This window comes from Coptis chinensis, chromosome 8 (assembly GCF_015680905.1).
Source record: "Coptis chinensis isolate HL-2020 chromosome 8, ASM1568090v1, whole genome shotgun sequence".
Classification (NCBI taxonomy): domain Eukaryota; kingdom Viridiplantae; phylum Streptophyta; class Magnoliopsida; order Ranunculales; family Ranunculaceae; genus Coptis; species Coptis chinensis.
The window spans coordinates 68,595,017-68,612,543 of NC_141463.1; the positions used below are offsets into that span (position 1 = coordinate 68,595,017).

Here is a 17,527-nt window from a genome sequence, read left to right on the forward strand (position 1 = left end):
TTTCAATTATATTGTCTAATGACCTGATCTATATATATATACCCCGTCTTCTCTTCTTTTCTCTTCTTATGGTGCTTTCTCTCTCTCAAATCTCTCGTTCGCTTCCTCCTAAAAGATAACAGCCAAACAAAACAAAAAAAAAAAAAAAAAACAATGCGGTCCTAATAATAAAGGTGCGTAGTTCAAATAATGATTATGAGTATCTCTATTTCAAAAGGTAAGATATTTCATTTAACCTATTCAAAAATTTCATAGATTGGAAATTACTCATTCGAGGATCTGCAACTATTTCGCTACTTTGGCAGGAAGGTTAGTTTCGTTCTACTGGCCTCTAATCATTTATTTGAAGATTTATGATTTTTTTTTAAGAAGCATGAAATATCTTGATGACTTTTTGTTAGTTTCTAAAATTGGGTTTTGGGATAAAATTTTGCCCTAATATGATGAGTCTTGCCCTTTTAGAAAAAGTTGTATGGAGTTATCAGCTCGGCCTTTTCTGTGTCAACGGAAGATGAATTGTCCTGTTGACAACAACGTTTTCCACCCTTTGGTATGTCTGGAGAGGGGAAACATTTAGAGTAGATATTGGAGATCAAAGTAAATTATCTCGAAATGCCTGGTGGAGTATATACACAACTATTCTCACATCCAAACACGATAGCAAATTCGAAATCACTCAACTCGGGCCTTATTTTACCGTGTAGATGGTTGAAATTTAATTGTGAGGGTTGTAGGGAGATGGGAAAGAAGATTCAGATAGTTCTTTTATGATGAATTGTGGTTATCATTACAGCTGCAGGTTCAATTGGCTAGGACTCTTACAAATGCAAAACAAAGATTCGAGCGGTTAGAGAGGCCATTAGCTAGGAAAAGGATTGAGAGGTACAACTGTACAACCTATCGGATTAAATGCAATGCAGCCACATTAACTGACTTTTGAATCTCGGTCAAGTTCATTACACTTCCATGGCCATTGTTAAAGCTGGTTACAGTAGTTTTAGATAGGTTTATTGGTCTTAGAGTTATCTCCTGTTAAAAACCCTTAATGACATGCTCACCACGGTGCATATTGTGGTGAATACTGATAAGTCTTTTGTTTGGGTTAATAGTCTGTTGTTCTTTGCTTGGTGAGGTCTTTAGCAGACTCAAGGTTTGTGTTGGCTGTATTTTGAACTATGTAATGATGTTTTCCTTTTCCTACAACTGAAAAAAACAGTCTAGATGTATGCTTCACTGCCTTCACGCATTAATTTATTTTGGTTTAATCTGGATCATCATTTTGTTTGTCTAGATGCTTATCAGTACTAAGCGGTTGTCACAACTTATTATAGCCAAACAAGATCACATTATTGATCATGATTGTATGCCATGGTTTCTCAACTCAACCTGCCGTAAGACATTCAAGTCACATTCTTAAATCATTATTGTATGTCTTTTGTGTGTGTGTGAGTGTACGTCCGTGTGAGAGATAGCAAATGAGGTGAAAGGAAGATGATGCCTGGTTGGTCCATCTTGGTCATACAGGTTACAGGTATTATCATAAATATGCGATTTTTTTTCTTTAACCCCAAAAAAAAAAAAAAGTCAGTGTGCATAGTTAGATTGGAAGTTATCTACGCGTGTGTGTGGCCGTGTGGGTTTGCTTTCTTGAAATAGACATATTTTAACTAGCTTCATAAATTGTCAGAGCTCTTTATGTCATTGCCAGTGCAAAACACTTCGATCTTATTTGTAAAGTAACAAACTCAACTGCATTTACTAATTATGGAAGTACTTCAATGGTTAGCTTTTGCCCATTTTCGCAGTGGTCTCCTACTCCACATATGTACCAAAGCTGGCCAACCTGTTATGGAGTCGTTGCCACTTTGTAGCACCCCCAGGTTTGGTTCCATTATTGTTTTTTCGGACTTTTTGCCTTTGAATTATATAATGAAATATTTTTCAAGTTTTCTATTTGATTTGGCCATTCACTTCTTATTTCTTACTTGAAAATTATTTTTTCTGGCCATGGAATATGATTGTTGTTGTCTACGTTCTTGATTTTTGCCCCATACATGCAAAGCCAATTGCTAATCTATAATGATGATGCTCGCTAAGCAAGAGGTGTTTTGGTCCTAGCCTCTAGAGATTAGGCCAGTTCCCAAAGACCCGAAGTTCGCCACCTTCAGAGTATCATTGGGTGCAAGCAAAAAATCATGTTGCTCTATGCCCTATCCAACTCCTCCGAAACAGTTAGTTAAAGTCTTAAAGTATACTTTTTGAATTCTTATGAAAAAGATAACAAAGGCATCTAATTGAGTTAATCCCCTTCTTCACTATCCATGCAACATTTAGCTATTGAAGGGGTTTCGGTTAGGTTCAATTGAGTTATTTGGTGTTGATTGGTTTTGAGTTAAAAATCTGTCGAATCAGTTTGTGTTTAGGTTGGTTTTGAATTAGAAGTGAATCGGTTTGTGTTTTGTATAGTTTTGAGTTTAACAGAACCTTATATGGAGAATTTTGAAATATTCAGTTAGTCACATATGGCTTACGTAGAATGATTAGCTATCATTATTTCACCGTTGTTAACTATTACCAGTTTGAGCAACTATCTTGGTGTTGCTCCTTTATTATGTTTCTTTTTTGCTTCGTTTGGTAGTTTTTAATTGAAAACACCAATTTAGTTGTGTAGTTTGAAGCGATCAATATCTCTTTTTATTCAGCTTTCATATTATTTATTGTTGCTGCTAAAAGTTCCAGTTAGACGTGTTATTCTATTGATTAACTTCCGGGCATTACTCTGCAGGGATATTCTCTGAGACTATTCCCAAGTTAAGACGGCGAAATTCTGAGACCCTTCGAGCTCAATATATCAATAGCAAAGAACTCAGGCAGGCTTCTTCATCCTCTGTTGTAAAACTGTGCCTTTTGACACTATATTGGAATCTTTGCTGTTAATGTGTTTTCCCCTGAATCAACAGCGCATATAATGTTTTCTTTCACGCGACATTAAAGAAAACAAATAAGCATATAGTCCGAACATGCATCCCAAAGTCCAGATTTGAGTACTAAAATAAGCATATAGTGTCATATTTTTCACGCTGGTGCCCTTTCACCTTATAGTACTATAATTGATTGCCTAAATTGTTCTCTTCATTTCCAGGCTTCAAAGTGGAAATTCTTTCATGCGACATCTTTTGTTTTTTCCTAAACGAAGAAGTATAGGTATGTTCATGTCGATTTTTTACTATTAAGGAGCAGAACCTACTTAGATACAAATACCATTTGACTTTTGTATTATATACCAGCAAACAACAATAGATGCATTCCTCAAATTGTCAATCATGTTTACCCTGACCTGTATCAGAGATATAAGGAACCAAACTACCTCATTGATAAGTGTAATTTGGCACCTACAAATGAATGCATAGATAATATAAACTTCTTTGTTCTATTATTTTAATGGGGAACTGCATAACTACTTCGATTCTAAGTTAATTTTTCCATTTTTAGAGAACTTTCAAAATCATACCAACACTGCCATGCATTGAGGTTCGGTCGGTTCAAGTGAATGAAGTAAGGAGGCAAGCTCTGACATGCATACAAGGTGAGTGCAGTACTATCAACACACCAATCAATATAGGAACTATAGCTCTGTATGTAGTTTCTGGTTTAAGTATAGGAGCAGTTCTAAAGGTCAAGTTAGTGACCTTGGTTGAGTTTCTAGCTATTCTCTATGGACTAATAGTCTAATAACCAATATATAGATTCTTCCCCTATTTGATTTGCTATTATTGTCTCAATTATGATATCTGTTTTATGTTCATATTTGCTATTATTGTCTCAATACCGTAAAGTAATCAATAACATCATCCACCATCCCAAACTTTGAAATATAATCATAAAATGGTTCTTCGAAGGGTGGAAACTCGTGTATCTTCATTTGGCGAAGAAGTTTCAATGCTTCTTTAAGTTTACGTTCTCCTAGTAAGTTCTGTATCAAATTCTTGTATGTATCTAACAAAGGTCTCATATTCACCTTCTTCACCGTCTCAAGGACCAAAGAGTAAGCACCATCAACCCTTCCCTTACTACACAAACCATTTACCAAGACATCCAAAAGATTAGGATCAAAGATCGAAGTTCTTCTCCAACATCTCAAATAAAAACTTTAATGCTTGGTCAATTTCACTGCCAAGCAATGCCTCTGAATTAATAGGGCCAGTCCGAAATCAAGTACATATCCTTGTGCTTATCTCTCCCCTAACATTTTACAGACTTCCTCCATCCTCCCTGCTTTCTGAGAACCCAAACACTATGTTGCCGTAAGTGATGTTGTCGGGTCGGTTCAAAACCTGCATTTCTCATGTTGTCCAAAAACTTTTCAGCTTCATCAAATCTACCCACAGAGGTCAAAAAGACCTATGGAACCCGTCCATATCTGAGACTTAATGAATGTGCGCCTGTTGCTTCATACTTATTGAAAACTCTAAAGGCCAAATCCAAATCTGGGGTGTCGGCCAATGAGATTGCACGTAAAAGTGAACCACAATGTAAAACTGAAGGTTTATAAGGGCCATCCATCATTAACTCATAAAGTCCCACTGCATCTGTCAACATCATCCTCCTTTGGAAAGTTCTTGAGAGTTTTATATATGTATCACTATCTATATCGTGACCCGTGCTCTTCAATTCCTTGACTACATCCCAAAACTCTTTAATTGAATTTTGCTTATCAAGAACCTTTAAAATACCATTATAAGTAACAGCATTAGGTGTATATCCCATGTGCTCCTCCACCCAACGGAAAAAGAATAAAGCCTTAAAAGGTTGTCCTCGAAGCGCCGTAAAGATCTCTAATAAGACATTCTCTGATAATTGAACATTCATCTTCCCCAATTTCTTCTTAACATCGTCATTCCAATCCGATCCTAATACCACATCAACTACACCTCTCACAATGGCATCCAAAGAAATCCTCATCTCCATATAGGCTTCATCTGCACCAACAGTGCCTATGATAGCAGCCATTGTTCCAGCAGTATTTGATATTCCTGTTGCCAATGCAAAAAGGGTGATGAGAGAGAGAGCATCAGTTGAATATCAAAATAAGATAGAAATTGGTAGTATTACCATGTATAACACCTGAATAAGCAGAGAGATTTCCTGATTACATCGAAAGGAGCAAAAGATCAGAAACGTAAGAAATAAGGACAGAGAAGAGAAGGTTGTTGATCCCAAGTATTTCAAGAGGGGCAAGAAAAAATCTAATTTTTTTAACCTATTGTTTGCAAAAAAAAAAAGGTGGGATACGTAGAGATTGAGAGGGAGACGAAAAGAGAAAGGATTAGTGTATTTATGGTAATTTTAGTCTTAATTTATGATTAATAAATATAGGCGTACAATTCATATAGTGCGTGCATTTGGTTTTCAACCTGAATTTACACTAAACTCCTTTGTGAGTGTGTTATAATTTAAGAGCATAAATGGAAATAATAGTTGAACTGACAGAATAGTCATTTTTAAAGGCATTGAATATTTTATTTTAAAATCTAATCAAGGGTATTTAGTGGTAGATAAAAGGCTGGTCTAATTTAAAAGGCCAGGTTAATTATAGTGTACTTTACTAATAGATAGATAATATATATATATATATATAATTAATCAACTCGTTTATTAATGGCTTAATTTGTATGCTTTAATTAGTTAGTATGGGAGTATGACACTTTGATACATAAAAGCCATTGCCCATTGGTATTGTGTTTCATTCATAGCGACAAATCGAAAAACCGGAATTTCGCTCGGAATTCCGGGTGATGTATCGAAATATGCAAGGTCTTCATTTTCACCGGAAAATTATACATGGCCGGAATTAAAATGTTTTTTATTCATCATATCTTTTATCATTTTATGTTCATTTAAACATTAAATAAAAATGAAAATGAAATAAAAGTACATGAGCAATTAATTTTAAACAAATAAATATTCAATGGAATTTTAATTAAATTGCAAATCAATTTGAAAAAATACAAATTACCAAGTCAATTTTTTTTCATGTCTTAGACTCTTAGGTCCATTTTTTTCCCCAAGCGACTTCCAAATTTTTTGAAAATTAGTTTACAACATTTGAAGGCTCAAAGTTAATAAAACGCTCAAAAAATTTCGACATAGTCTCCCTTGTAAATTTCACATTATACTTCATAAACTTGTCATAAATTCATACGCGTCATAAACTAACAAACATACAATCATACATATATGCATAGCCACAAAAACTTCTAACATAGTCTACCCTGTAAATTTCACGTTACACGCTATAAACCTGTCATAAATTCATACAAAATACTAAATACTAAACTATTTACTATACTAACAAACATATATATCCAAACATACGTAACCTAAAATACAAAATTACAAAATAACAAAGAAGTCTAAGATATGAAAAATTATTACAACCCAAATGTCTTCAAAAGTCCAAGTCCAAATGTCTCCCAACATCAATTAGAAACATAATTCCAAAACCTAAGTCTAAGTTCAAAAGCCTAATTAGAAGCATAAATTAAACTAACACAAATCTCATAATACATAGTTATGCACTTTCATTTGAGAAAAATGAATTGAGTGCAATATTGCTCCCAACTCATAGCATTCATGAACGCCCAGTTATAATTATACACATATTGATCATAAGAACTTTGAGTAAGGTAGGTGCCCATCTGAAGTAGGTACCCAATGATGGGATACCCATCGTATTGAACAACAGCAGTCGGAGCCCAAATTTCTCCTACCTTCACAAAACCCGACTCACTAGTAGACGAGCCTAAGAAAAATCAAAATCAAGCATTGGTCTATTAGAAAAATAAATGATTTGAAATGTAAACAAACTTGGAAATAAACTTTATAAATACCTCAAACACTGCATACTAGTGGCCCATCTCCTGATGTGGTTGGAAATGATACGACTCGATCTCTTTACCAGAATGGGAATGATATGGCTCGCTCTCTTACCCAGAAGGATAGCGATAATAGGAAGAGGCAGCACTACTTTCACGAGAGTAGTTCCCATAATAAGAAGAAGTATCACTTGCTCCACCGGGTTGTGCTCTCCTAGTTCTCTGGCGACTCCCAGAAACTCATCTAGTTCCTTCCATGCGCCTCTCACCATCACCATCGAAAGGGTCAAAATCTACATCCCTGTCATATCGGCAATACAATTGATATGCATCCTCAGCAAGACCACCACCACCTCCACCACCACCATCATCACATCTATCATCATCATCATCGCCCTCCCCACTAACATCCATATCACCGCCCTGCCCACCACCACCATTAGTACCACAACCACCACCACCATTATCATCACTTGAATCACTAATGATATTATTATCTGGTTCCCCATCGGAATTAAATACTTCATCATCAGTGTAATCATGATAATCTTCAATGGTGTCATTAGGTGGCTGTTCTTCTTCTTCCCAATCAAAGCGATTTGGTAGGGGTGCGTGGCTCCTTATATCCTCTCCTAACATCTGTGCAATGAGGGGGTCAGGTAACCCGTCCTCACTATTTAAGTCAGGTAGTGGAGGGGGATTTCTAATCCACTCGAACAAAGGGTCCTCGGCTTCAGACTCAGCAAAGTAATGATGTAGATCAATCGGGTCATCTTGCTCCTTTACTCTTTTCAAGTGTTTCATCTTCAACCTCAAGTTGTAATGCACATAAACAAAGTCATGCAGAGTTTCATCATTCATGGTGTTCTTTTTCTTCGAATGGATTATCCCAAATGTGCTCCAGTTTCACTCACACCTAGATGACGAACACGTTTGAGATAAAACTCGAATGGCTACTTCCCTGAGATTAGGTTCATTCTTCCCATATGAAAACCACCAATCAGTTGCATATATTCATTTACATGATTTTAGTAAAGCTTTAATACAAAGCTAAACACCACAATTTTTATTTAAAACCTACACGCTTACCCGGTTGAGTTGAACTCCTGCCATGCATAGCGGCTAGTGTACCAAAGGAACCATTTGCATCCAAAAAGACCTTTAACTGTATATCACTTGTAAATATTAAATATTTAAAAGTGAAGGCAAGTAATAAAGTAGCATGTTTCATTTCTTTCTTACCTTGATCATGCACTTTGCTTGTTTTGCAGGTTCGACAACCAACTTTGCAATCACTACTTGCAAAACATCTATCAAATCCCCCCGGTTTGTCAAATCATTACTATATTGCTCGCTCGGATTTAGATAATAAGCTGAGAAACACATACGCATTCAATATGAGATAGAAAACTCCAAAATATATTTTTCATTCATTATAAATAAAGAACTCAAAACCTATAATTGCTTACCAGCCTTGTGCAAAACATGTGACAATTGTTTGTCCCATCTTCGGTCAATAATACACAAGATCCAAGCATGATATTTGGTTGCCCTCTGCACTTCATATCTCATCTGCTCCATTGCAACATGCAAATATCCCATGGTAGGCTTTTCATCACCATCCACTAATCTCAAAACCTTTACCAAAGGCTTAAAAACTCTAACAAGCGTCTTTATCTTCCTCCAAAATGACTTATCAGCTATGGTATCCTCAACCTTAAGTGCCATCACTGATGGTTTTCTTCCTTTAAGCGCCAACCAATTAGGTGATGTAAACATCTCTCTCAGCTTGTCCATTTTTTCCACCATGCACTTCAAAGCAATGTAATTGCTTGCAAATCTAGTAGGCCCTGGTCTCACAGGTTCTCCACCACACTTAGCTCGCATCAAATCAAGAACTTGAGGATGATTGTAAATGTAGGTTGTGACCTCCCTAGCTCGCTCAACATTTTTCTTCACAGCTATTTTTCTACCCCAACTCCTTCAAGATTAAGTCAATACAATGCGCATCACAAGGTGTCCAAAACAAATTGTAACCTGAAATTGAAGACACAAAAGAAGTATTTATAAGCAATTGCAATAGATTAACAAAAATTTATATCAATTATAATTTAAACATATTTACCAGGAGTATCCATAAGCACTTCTCCAGCTTTCTTGTAGTTGCTCCCATTGTCTGTAACAACTTGAATAACGTACTCTTTCACTATCATATTAATCACCTCCTTCATATGTGCAAGTATGAAAATATGGTCTTTACAATGCCCTGACACCTCCTTTGAGGTATGGAAGACGGTCTGCCCATCACAATATACCATAAAGTTCATGATATTCTTCCTAGTGGGCCCTGTCCAACCATCACACATAACTGTGACTCCATATTGCTTCCACTTTCTTTTCATTCCATCAATGTAAGTTTTCAATTCATCAACATTTTTCTTCAAGTATTTATGCATTAACTCAAACTTTGATTGCCAACATCCAGTGGGAAACTACATAGGCTAGAAGCTAAGGTAGGTATATATGTATAAAGGCTCGATTTGGTGTGTGCTTTACAGGTCTTGGTTGTGGATGGGAATGTGGATTTGATGTGAGTTTAACTGGGTTCGTGATATATAGATGCGACTGCGAAGAAATTTACATCTTAGCTTTCTAATAGGGAAAAAATAATTAAAAGCACATGATATGTTGTTGTATGAACCCAAACTAATTGTACATATGTCACACCCCGAATTTCGACAGAATTTGAAAAAACAATATTTGTTCCCGACTCTTCGATTTTCGAGGTGTGAGGCACTCTCAACTTCCAAAAACCCATAAACAGTTTAAACATGCAGAAAATTTAAAAACCAATAAAAATTTTAACTTAAACAAAAGTCCTTTTCATTACAAAAATTCACAAATAAGATTAGGTTACAAATCTCTTTTCAATAACTCTTTATTTAAAATTACAAATGAAAATACAAAAAACATTGTCTCAACTGAAAATCTATATCACCTCAAAGGAAAACAAAGTCTATCTTGAAATGCGACGCTAACGCAAACCACAAGCAGCAACCAACCTTCTTCAACACTAAACCTGTCAAGACTTATCAACTATGTTCATTTAATGAACACACCCGATAAGCAAACATGCAAATCGGGTCAGTATTATAAACAATACTGGTGTGAGTTGCCCTAAAATACAATATATATTTATACATATATTTACACACTAAATAAGGCAATTAGTTCCTCCATCGAGGCTCCTTAACATCCAACGAATAATACAACATCCTTAAGTACCATAATTAAGGCAAATAGTTCCTCCACTGAGGTGCCTTAGCTTTCCGACAATAATACAAAGGTATTTAGTTCCTCCACGAGGCGCCTTAGGTTCTAACTAAACTAATAACCAGCTAAGCATATTCTATACTTACCGCATTTCATGCTCAATTACAGAGTGGGTCGTCTCTGCACAAGTAATTAGTTTGACCCACCCTTATGCAAAACCATATATAATCATCTGTCTAAAGATATATCATTAACCAGCATATTACCATAATTATATTATTTAAGGCTTTTTTTACGTGTTCCTAAAATTACGTCGTATCTATGTCTTACCTAGTTTCCCTGGCTACCACAATCACTTTCCAACGCCGAACATGTACATCCACATGCCTCCCCTCACATTATGAACCACTCCGTGCGTAACTACCCTGAGCGGGATGCCGCACACCAGGTAACCCTCATACGAAAGCCATTATGTGAGTACTGCCATTATTCGACATAAAATATCGCACATTTCGTTCTAATTTTTGCGAACGGAATAATCAAGCTACTATTCGCCTACGCCAGAAGGGCCATTCAGATGCACTGAAACGCCAGAAGGGCCAATCACATTACTTACCGGGCGGCCATTCAGATTCACTGAAACGCCAGAAGGGCCAATCATATCACATACGCCCATCACCAAGGCAAATCCCATGAGTTGTGGAAGCTAGGTTCTAAGATTTTCGTTACGTAATTTATTCAAGTGTCAGACATATATATCTCAGAATAATTCTTATTCTATCCCATGCCAGTATACTTAATTGTACTGAAGCTCAACGTTTCTCATTATAATACAATCCACATTATCACGTGCCAATACTATTTATTGCACGATATCCAAATATCTCTATATCAAATCTCGAAACTTATTATTTCACGTGCCAATTATATATTGCACTACACCATATGGAATATCTCAAGCCTTCATAAATACTACAATTCATTTAAGTAGCAACTCATAATAGTAATCAATTATGTAACGTATTCGTTCAATATATTTATGTGAACTCAAGTCACCATCAAAGCTCAATACTAAAGTCCATGAATCTAAGTTTGTATATAATTTAATTCTCATAAAAACGTATATATCTAAGTCTTATAAGAATTCCCCTCTTGTTACGTGCCAGTACTTATATTCTTTACACAGTACTCACGTCAAATCTGAATTAGATAATGACAAACAAAGTTATACAATTTTCGACAATATTTTATTACTATATTTGTCCATATTCTTAAATATGTGAAAATCTGGAAAAAGTCAACATTCCACAGTTAACGGTCAATGGTCAACGGTCAATGTCAAAGTCAACCTGTCATTAACAAAGTCAAACTGTCGTTTCCATGTTCCACAGGTTCAGGGTCATAGCCCTGGTTCATGGCTAAGGGCAAAGGTGCATGGCTCATGGGCTCATGACTAAGGAAACGGTTCGGACCCAACTAGCCGAGCCCAAACCCAAACCTTAGAACCCGGCCCCAAAACAAACTTGAAACTGGCCCAAAACTTTAATTGGTTTGGCCTAAAGAAAACTAAAGTGGTCGGACCCAAGAACAAAATAGAACTGGCCCAACCAAACAACTAAAACCGGGCCCAAAGAAACAAAATAGAACTGGCCCAACCAACCCAAATAGAATCGGGCCCAAGAAACAAAATAGAGCTCTGCCCAACAACTTAAACTAGCTAAGGCCCAAGCCCAACTGACCCAAGACAGGTCGTCTTCCTCCTCTAGCAGCTCTCTCCTCCACCACTTCCAGCCACCATCCACCACCCACCAGCACTCCAAACCAACCCAAACCAGTTCGGTTTTGCACCCCCTGGAAAACCCCACATGCCGATACCACTCAATTAAATTTTCATTCCTCTTCCAAAATCGCGTTTTTACGCCATTAATGGACCTCCAAGCTTCAACAGTACCTTACCACCCATCGAAACAGTTGGGTTTTGATCCCCACCAAAACCCAACACTATACTATACTAAAAAACTTGATTCCTTACCTCATTCACCCCTTGCAGAAAAACTCGACCTCCATTGACGAGTCTTCGAGCTTTTTGTCAAAGCTTCAACAGCTCCATCCGACCAACATTCAATCACCTATCACTAATCACAGTTTAACAGTTCAACCGCATCTACCAACCCAACAACATAATAGTTCATAATAAACATACAGAACCGATTTCTAATGGGGCTGTCGCCTCCATTAACGAGTTCTCTGAGCTTGAACAACTCCCTAATAATGTACCAACACAACCCAACGTTCATCCCTAAACCCCGACATCAGCCAAACATCAAAACTGTATACCAGTTCAACCCATTTACTGAACGATATTTTCTTTGGGCTTTAGTCACCATTGACGCTCTTTCGAGCTTCAACAGTTCAAATCCAATTTTCGAGTTTCAACAGAGTTTAATCAGTTTTAATAATGACAGTTTTAACAAGTTTTAACAATGACAGGACGAATATTAATAACAGAATAATTAACATATTTCGTGAAATAGAAAACTAATCTACTCACCTTTATTAACAGCTCAACGAATCCCTCATAGTCCGAATCGTCGCGTTCCAACGCTCTAGCCAACGAGCTTTTATCTCCGCCTCCATTTTTTTTTATTTTTTTTTATCTCTAAACTCTATTCTCTAGAAAAATATGAATATATACTCGGGTTTGAAACCTAAGCCCAACACAGACTTGGGCCCAGAAATCAGGCCCACATATCCCAAATACAATCCAACAAATTTTAAATAACTAAATTAATTAATTAATAAATAAATACGTATTTTAAATACGGGCGCTACAGCTATACACATCTCAAAAGAATCTCGTCCCGAGATTCGGAAGTAAATCTATACGAACAAATAACGTTGGTTATTAACTTAGAACCTACATAAAAATGTACAGAGATTAAACTTAAACAAGATAACGTTGATATTAATTATTTTAAATAATTCCAGAATATATGTCATCATGCCATTACAAAATCTATCATAGTTTAACTGTCTATATTAAAACACATTATTATTGTCACTTAAACGCAAGATAAATACACCATTTCTTTTTAGCATGTAGTTTCTTGACACGTAGCAAACTTTACGAAAATTAATATTCTACTTAACTAATCAATAATATGGGGTAAGTTCATCCCTGCATAAAACATTATGGAGTCTTTTATTATCCTGCACCAAAGAAAAATTAGTGCCCTGATACACTTAAAATAAAAATCACTCATGTCATTGATACTACAATAAAACTTTATATTTACTTTAGTCATGCTATCAGAAACCCTTTTATTTTATTATTTTATTGTATCTACAAATATTATTTACTTGCATTGTTAAACAAATTATTAAGGAACTCTAACTCTAACTCAACTTCATGCAACTATGATTCATCAACATGAGAGGAAGATAAATAATCAAATCTATAATACTCTCATTTCAGCAAAACAAAAATGAATCATATATAGCTATAGAAATCGGAAATATTAAATTTAGAACGACTATCAAATCCTAATTCAGGAATGCAACTTGATCACATATAACACGTATTCAAAAAATAATTTTTCATATTCATCTATCAAAACCATATAGACTGAAACAAAACAATTAAGAATAAATACTCAACGTTCATTGCTATTATTATTAGTACTAATTATTTTAAATGGTGAAAAGATTCAAAAATTAATCTCCATATACAATGACAATTAAAATAAGACTTGCTACCGTATAACACGAATTTTTAAAAAATTTAAGATAATACAAACCCACTTCTAATATATCACCCACAACAAGTTATATTCTCAATATAATATTTATGAACAATAAATTAAGGCATATGTTTTAAGAATACTTGAATATGCAAAAATAAAATAAAAATAAAAATAAAAATAAAAATAAATAAATAAATATATATATATATATATATATATATATATATATATATATATATATATATATATATATATATATATATATAATGTGAAACGAATGTAACAATAATAATCCATCATGTCATAATTTATAGGCACGAAACACACTTATAAAACAAAAAAATAAAATCCGTTTATTGTTGAAATAAGATCCATATTATATTAGGACATCCTTCACGAACTTCCAATATGGTTCATGACCACCGATTACCACAACTATTTTATATATATATATATATATATATATATATATATATATATATATATATATATATATATATATATATATATATATATATATATATATATATATATCAATGTGAAACGAATGTAACAATAATAATCCATCATGTCATAATTTTATAGGCACGAAACACACTTATAAAACAAAAATAAAAATCCGTTTGTTGTTGAAATAAGATCCATATTATATTAGGACATCCTTCACAGAACTTCCAATATGGTTCATGACCACCGATTACCACAACTATTTTAATTAATCATTAATAACGTGACCTTATAAAAACAATTGTACACATGTCATGTTGGCATAACAATATTATGATCATATACACACGGTAATAGTTCATCTATATATAATAATATAATAAAGCGTGTATACGCAAGTATACACATCTCAAAAGGAATGCACATATATTTTATTTATTATTTGGTCTATTTCTTACTAATCACATCTAACAAATTAACCTCTTATACTTTAAAATATTATTCATTCATTAAAGTGTACGAGAGGCGAGATAGTTCCTCCAACACAGAGGCAATTAGTTCCTTACTTAGTACGTCACAAAGTCATCAGTTAATGCAGCACATTCAATATAGATTAAAATATCTCCTTGTTTCTTGAATAATAGCATAACACTCAAATACAAAGTTAACAGACATGTTGTCGTACTTAATCCATACTCCATGTGAGAATGAACACCAACAATAAAACAATATTATAGCAGCACACATTATTTTGATCAAATCCATTAATAATTAACATATTACACATATAACCACTCCTCATATGATAAGTTAAAATAAAAGCATTTCATATGCACTCCACAAGAGTAACTAATATAAATATACACATTACACATATAAACAAATCACGAAAAAATATTGACTCTCTTTATTTCTGTATTTCTTTTCTTTTCTTTGTAAAAGTAAAACAACTAGCGGAAATAGTTTTGAAAATAATACTTCTTAAACACTACCCATAAACCACGATCCGGGAATCATTTAGACTCACCTAAGTCTAAGTTAACCAAATGCTCTGATACCAAACTGTCACACCCCGAATTTCGACAGAATTCGGAAAAACAATATTTGTTCCCGACTCTTCGATTTTCGAGGTGTGAGACACTCTTAACTTCCAAAAACCCATAAACAGTTTCAACATGTGGAAAATTTAAAAACCAATAAAAATTTTAACTTAAGCAAAAGTCCTCTTCATTACAAAAATTCACAAATAAGATTAGGTTACAAATCTCTTTTCAATAACTCTTTATTTAAAATTACAAATGAAAATACAAATAACATTGTCTCAACTGAAAATCAATATCATCTCAAAGGAAAACAAAGCCTATCTTGAAATGCGACGCTAACGCAAACCACAAGCAGCAACTAACCTTCTTCAACACTAAACCTGTCAAGACTTATCAACTATGTTCATTTAATGAACACACCCGATAAGCAAACATGCAAATCGGGTCAGCATTATAAACAATGCTGGTGTGAGTTGCCCTAAAATACAATATATTTACATACTAAATAAGGCAATTAGTTCTTCCACCGAGGCTCCTTAACATCCAACGAATAATACAACATCCTTAAGTACCATAATTAAGGCAGGTAGTTCCTCCACTGAGGCACCTTAGCTTTCCGACAATAATACAAAGGCATTTAGTTCCTCCACGAGGCGCCTTAGGTTCTAACTAAACTAATAAGCAGCCAAGCAAATTCTATACTTACCGCATTCCATGCTCAATTACAGAGTGGGTCGTCTCTGCACAAGTAATTAATTTGACCCACTCTTATGCAAAACCATATACAATCATCTGTCTAAATATATATCATTAACCAACATATTACCATAATTATATTATTTAAGGCTTTCTTTGCGTGTCCCTAAAATCACGTCGTATCTATGTCTTACCTAGTTTCCCTGGCTACCAAAATTGCTTCCCAACGCCGAACATGTACATCCACATGCCTCCCCTCACATGATGAACCACTCCGTGCGTAACTACCCTGAGTGGGATGCCGCACACCAGGTAACCCTCACACGAAAGCCATTATGTGAGTACTGCCATTATTCGGCATAAAATATCGCGCATCTCACTAAAAAACTTGATTCCTTACCTCATTCACCCTTTGCAGAAAGACTCGACCTCCATTGATGAGCCTTCGAGCTTTTTGTCAAAGCTTCAACAGCTCCATCCGACCAACATTCAATCACCCATCACTAATCACAGTTTAACAGTTCAACCGCATCTACCAACCCAACAACATAATAGTTCATAATAAACATACAGAACCGATTTCTAATGGGGTTGTCGCCTCCATTAACGAGTTCTCCGAGCTTGAACAGCTCCCTAATAATGTACCAACACAACCCAACGTTCATCCCTAAACCCCGACATCAGCCAAACATCAAAACTGTATACCCAGTTCAACCCATTTACTAAACGATATTTTCTTTGGGCTTTAGTCGCCATTGACGCTCTTTCGAGCTTCAACAGTTCAAATCCAATTTTCGAGTACAGAGTTTAATCAGTTTTAATAACGACAGTTTTAACAAGTTTTAACAATGACAGGACGAATATTAATAACAGAATAATTAACATATTTCGTGAAATAGAAAACTAATCTACTCACCTTTATTAACAACTCGACGAATCCTTCCAAGTCCGAATCGTCGCGCTCCAACACTCTAGCCAACGAGCTTTTATCTACGCCTCTATTTTTTTTATTTTATTTTTATCTCTAAACCCTATTCTCTAGAAAAATATGAATATATACTCGGGTTTGAAACCTAAGCCCAACACAGACTCGGGCCCAGAAATCAGGCCCACATATCCCAAATCCAATCCAACAAATTTTAAATAAATAAATTAATAAATAAATAAATATGTATTTTAAATACGGGCATTACAACATAGTATTCATTGCAAGCTACCACCATGAATGGGCAACCAAGCACATTTTGCTAACATGCTAAGGTATCCCACAATTGATTCTCGAAAAAAATTCTTGAAAAAAAACTAAGGTATCCTACAACTGTAAAATCAATGAGGTAGTAATGCATATGTAAACATATTCTTAAATTTAAACCAAAGATCTTGAATCGCATAAACTCGCCAACATCATAATAATAATACATCAATAATTAAATGTAAACAAACATATCTT

The 17,527-nt window shown here is 34.9% G+C and overlaps 1 protein-coding gene, 1 long non-coding RNA gene and 1 pseudogene across 2 annotated transcripts; 1 reads left to right on the forward strand and 2 right to left on the reverse strand.

The window, feature by feature from the left end:
* The first annotated feature begins 200 nt into the window (after positions 1 to 200).
* On the forward strand, positions 201 to 3,043 carry LOC147482638 (uncharacterized). Its single transcript, XR_015206856.1, has 4 exons — positions 201 to 309; positions 794 to 882; positions 1,806 to 1,880; positions 2,786 to 3,043. It is a non-coding gene; the product is annotated as an uncharacterized LOC147482638 (long non-coding RNA).
* Positions 3,044 to 4,401: 1,358 nt separating this feature from the next.
* On the reverse strand, positions 4,402 to 5,010 carry LOC147482639 (pentatricopeptide repeat-containing protein At3g48250, chloroplastic pseudogene; annotated as a pseudogene).
* Positions 5,011 to 7,941: 2,931 nt separating this feature from the next.
* Positions 7,942 to 8,762, reverse strand: LOC147482640 (uncharacterized). The gene is made up of 3 exons (XM_086579366.1): positions 8,345 to 8,762; positions 8,118 to 8,248; positions 7,942 to 8,040 (listed from the first exon to the last, which is right to left on the reverse strand). Exons 1-3 carry the CDS (start codon positions 8,760 to 8,762, stop codon positions 7,942 to 7,944), a joined length of 648 nt encoding a protein of 215 aa, XP_086435492.1.
* Positions 8,763 to 17,527: the final 8,765 nt, after the last annotated feature.

Coding starts and splice junctions, on each gene's coding strand:
- LOC147482640 (XM_086579366.1), bottom strand. CDS start 8,762: ATGCGAGCTAAGTGTGGTGGAGAACCTGTGAGACCAGGGCCTACTAGA. Junction 8,249..8,344: donor ACATGTTTTGCACAAGGCTG/GTAAGCAATTAT, acceptor TGTGTTTCTCAG/CTTATTATCTAAATCCGAGC. Junction 8,041..8,117: donor AAGCAAAGTGCATGATCAAG/GTAAGAAAGAAA, acceptor AGTGATATACAG/TTAAAGGTCTTTTTGGATGC.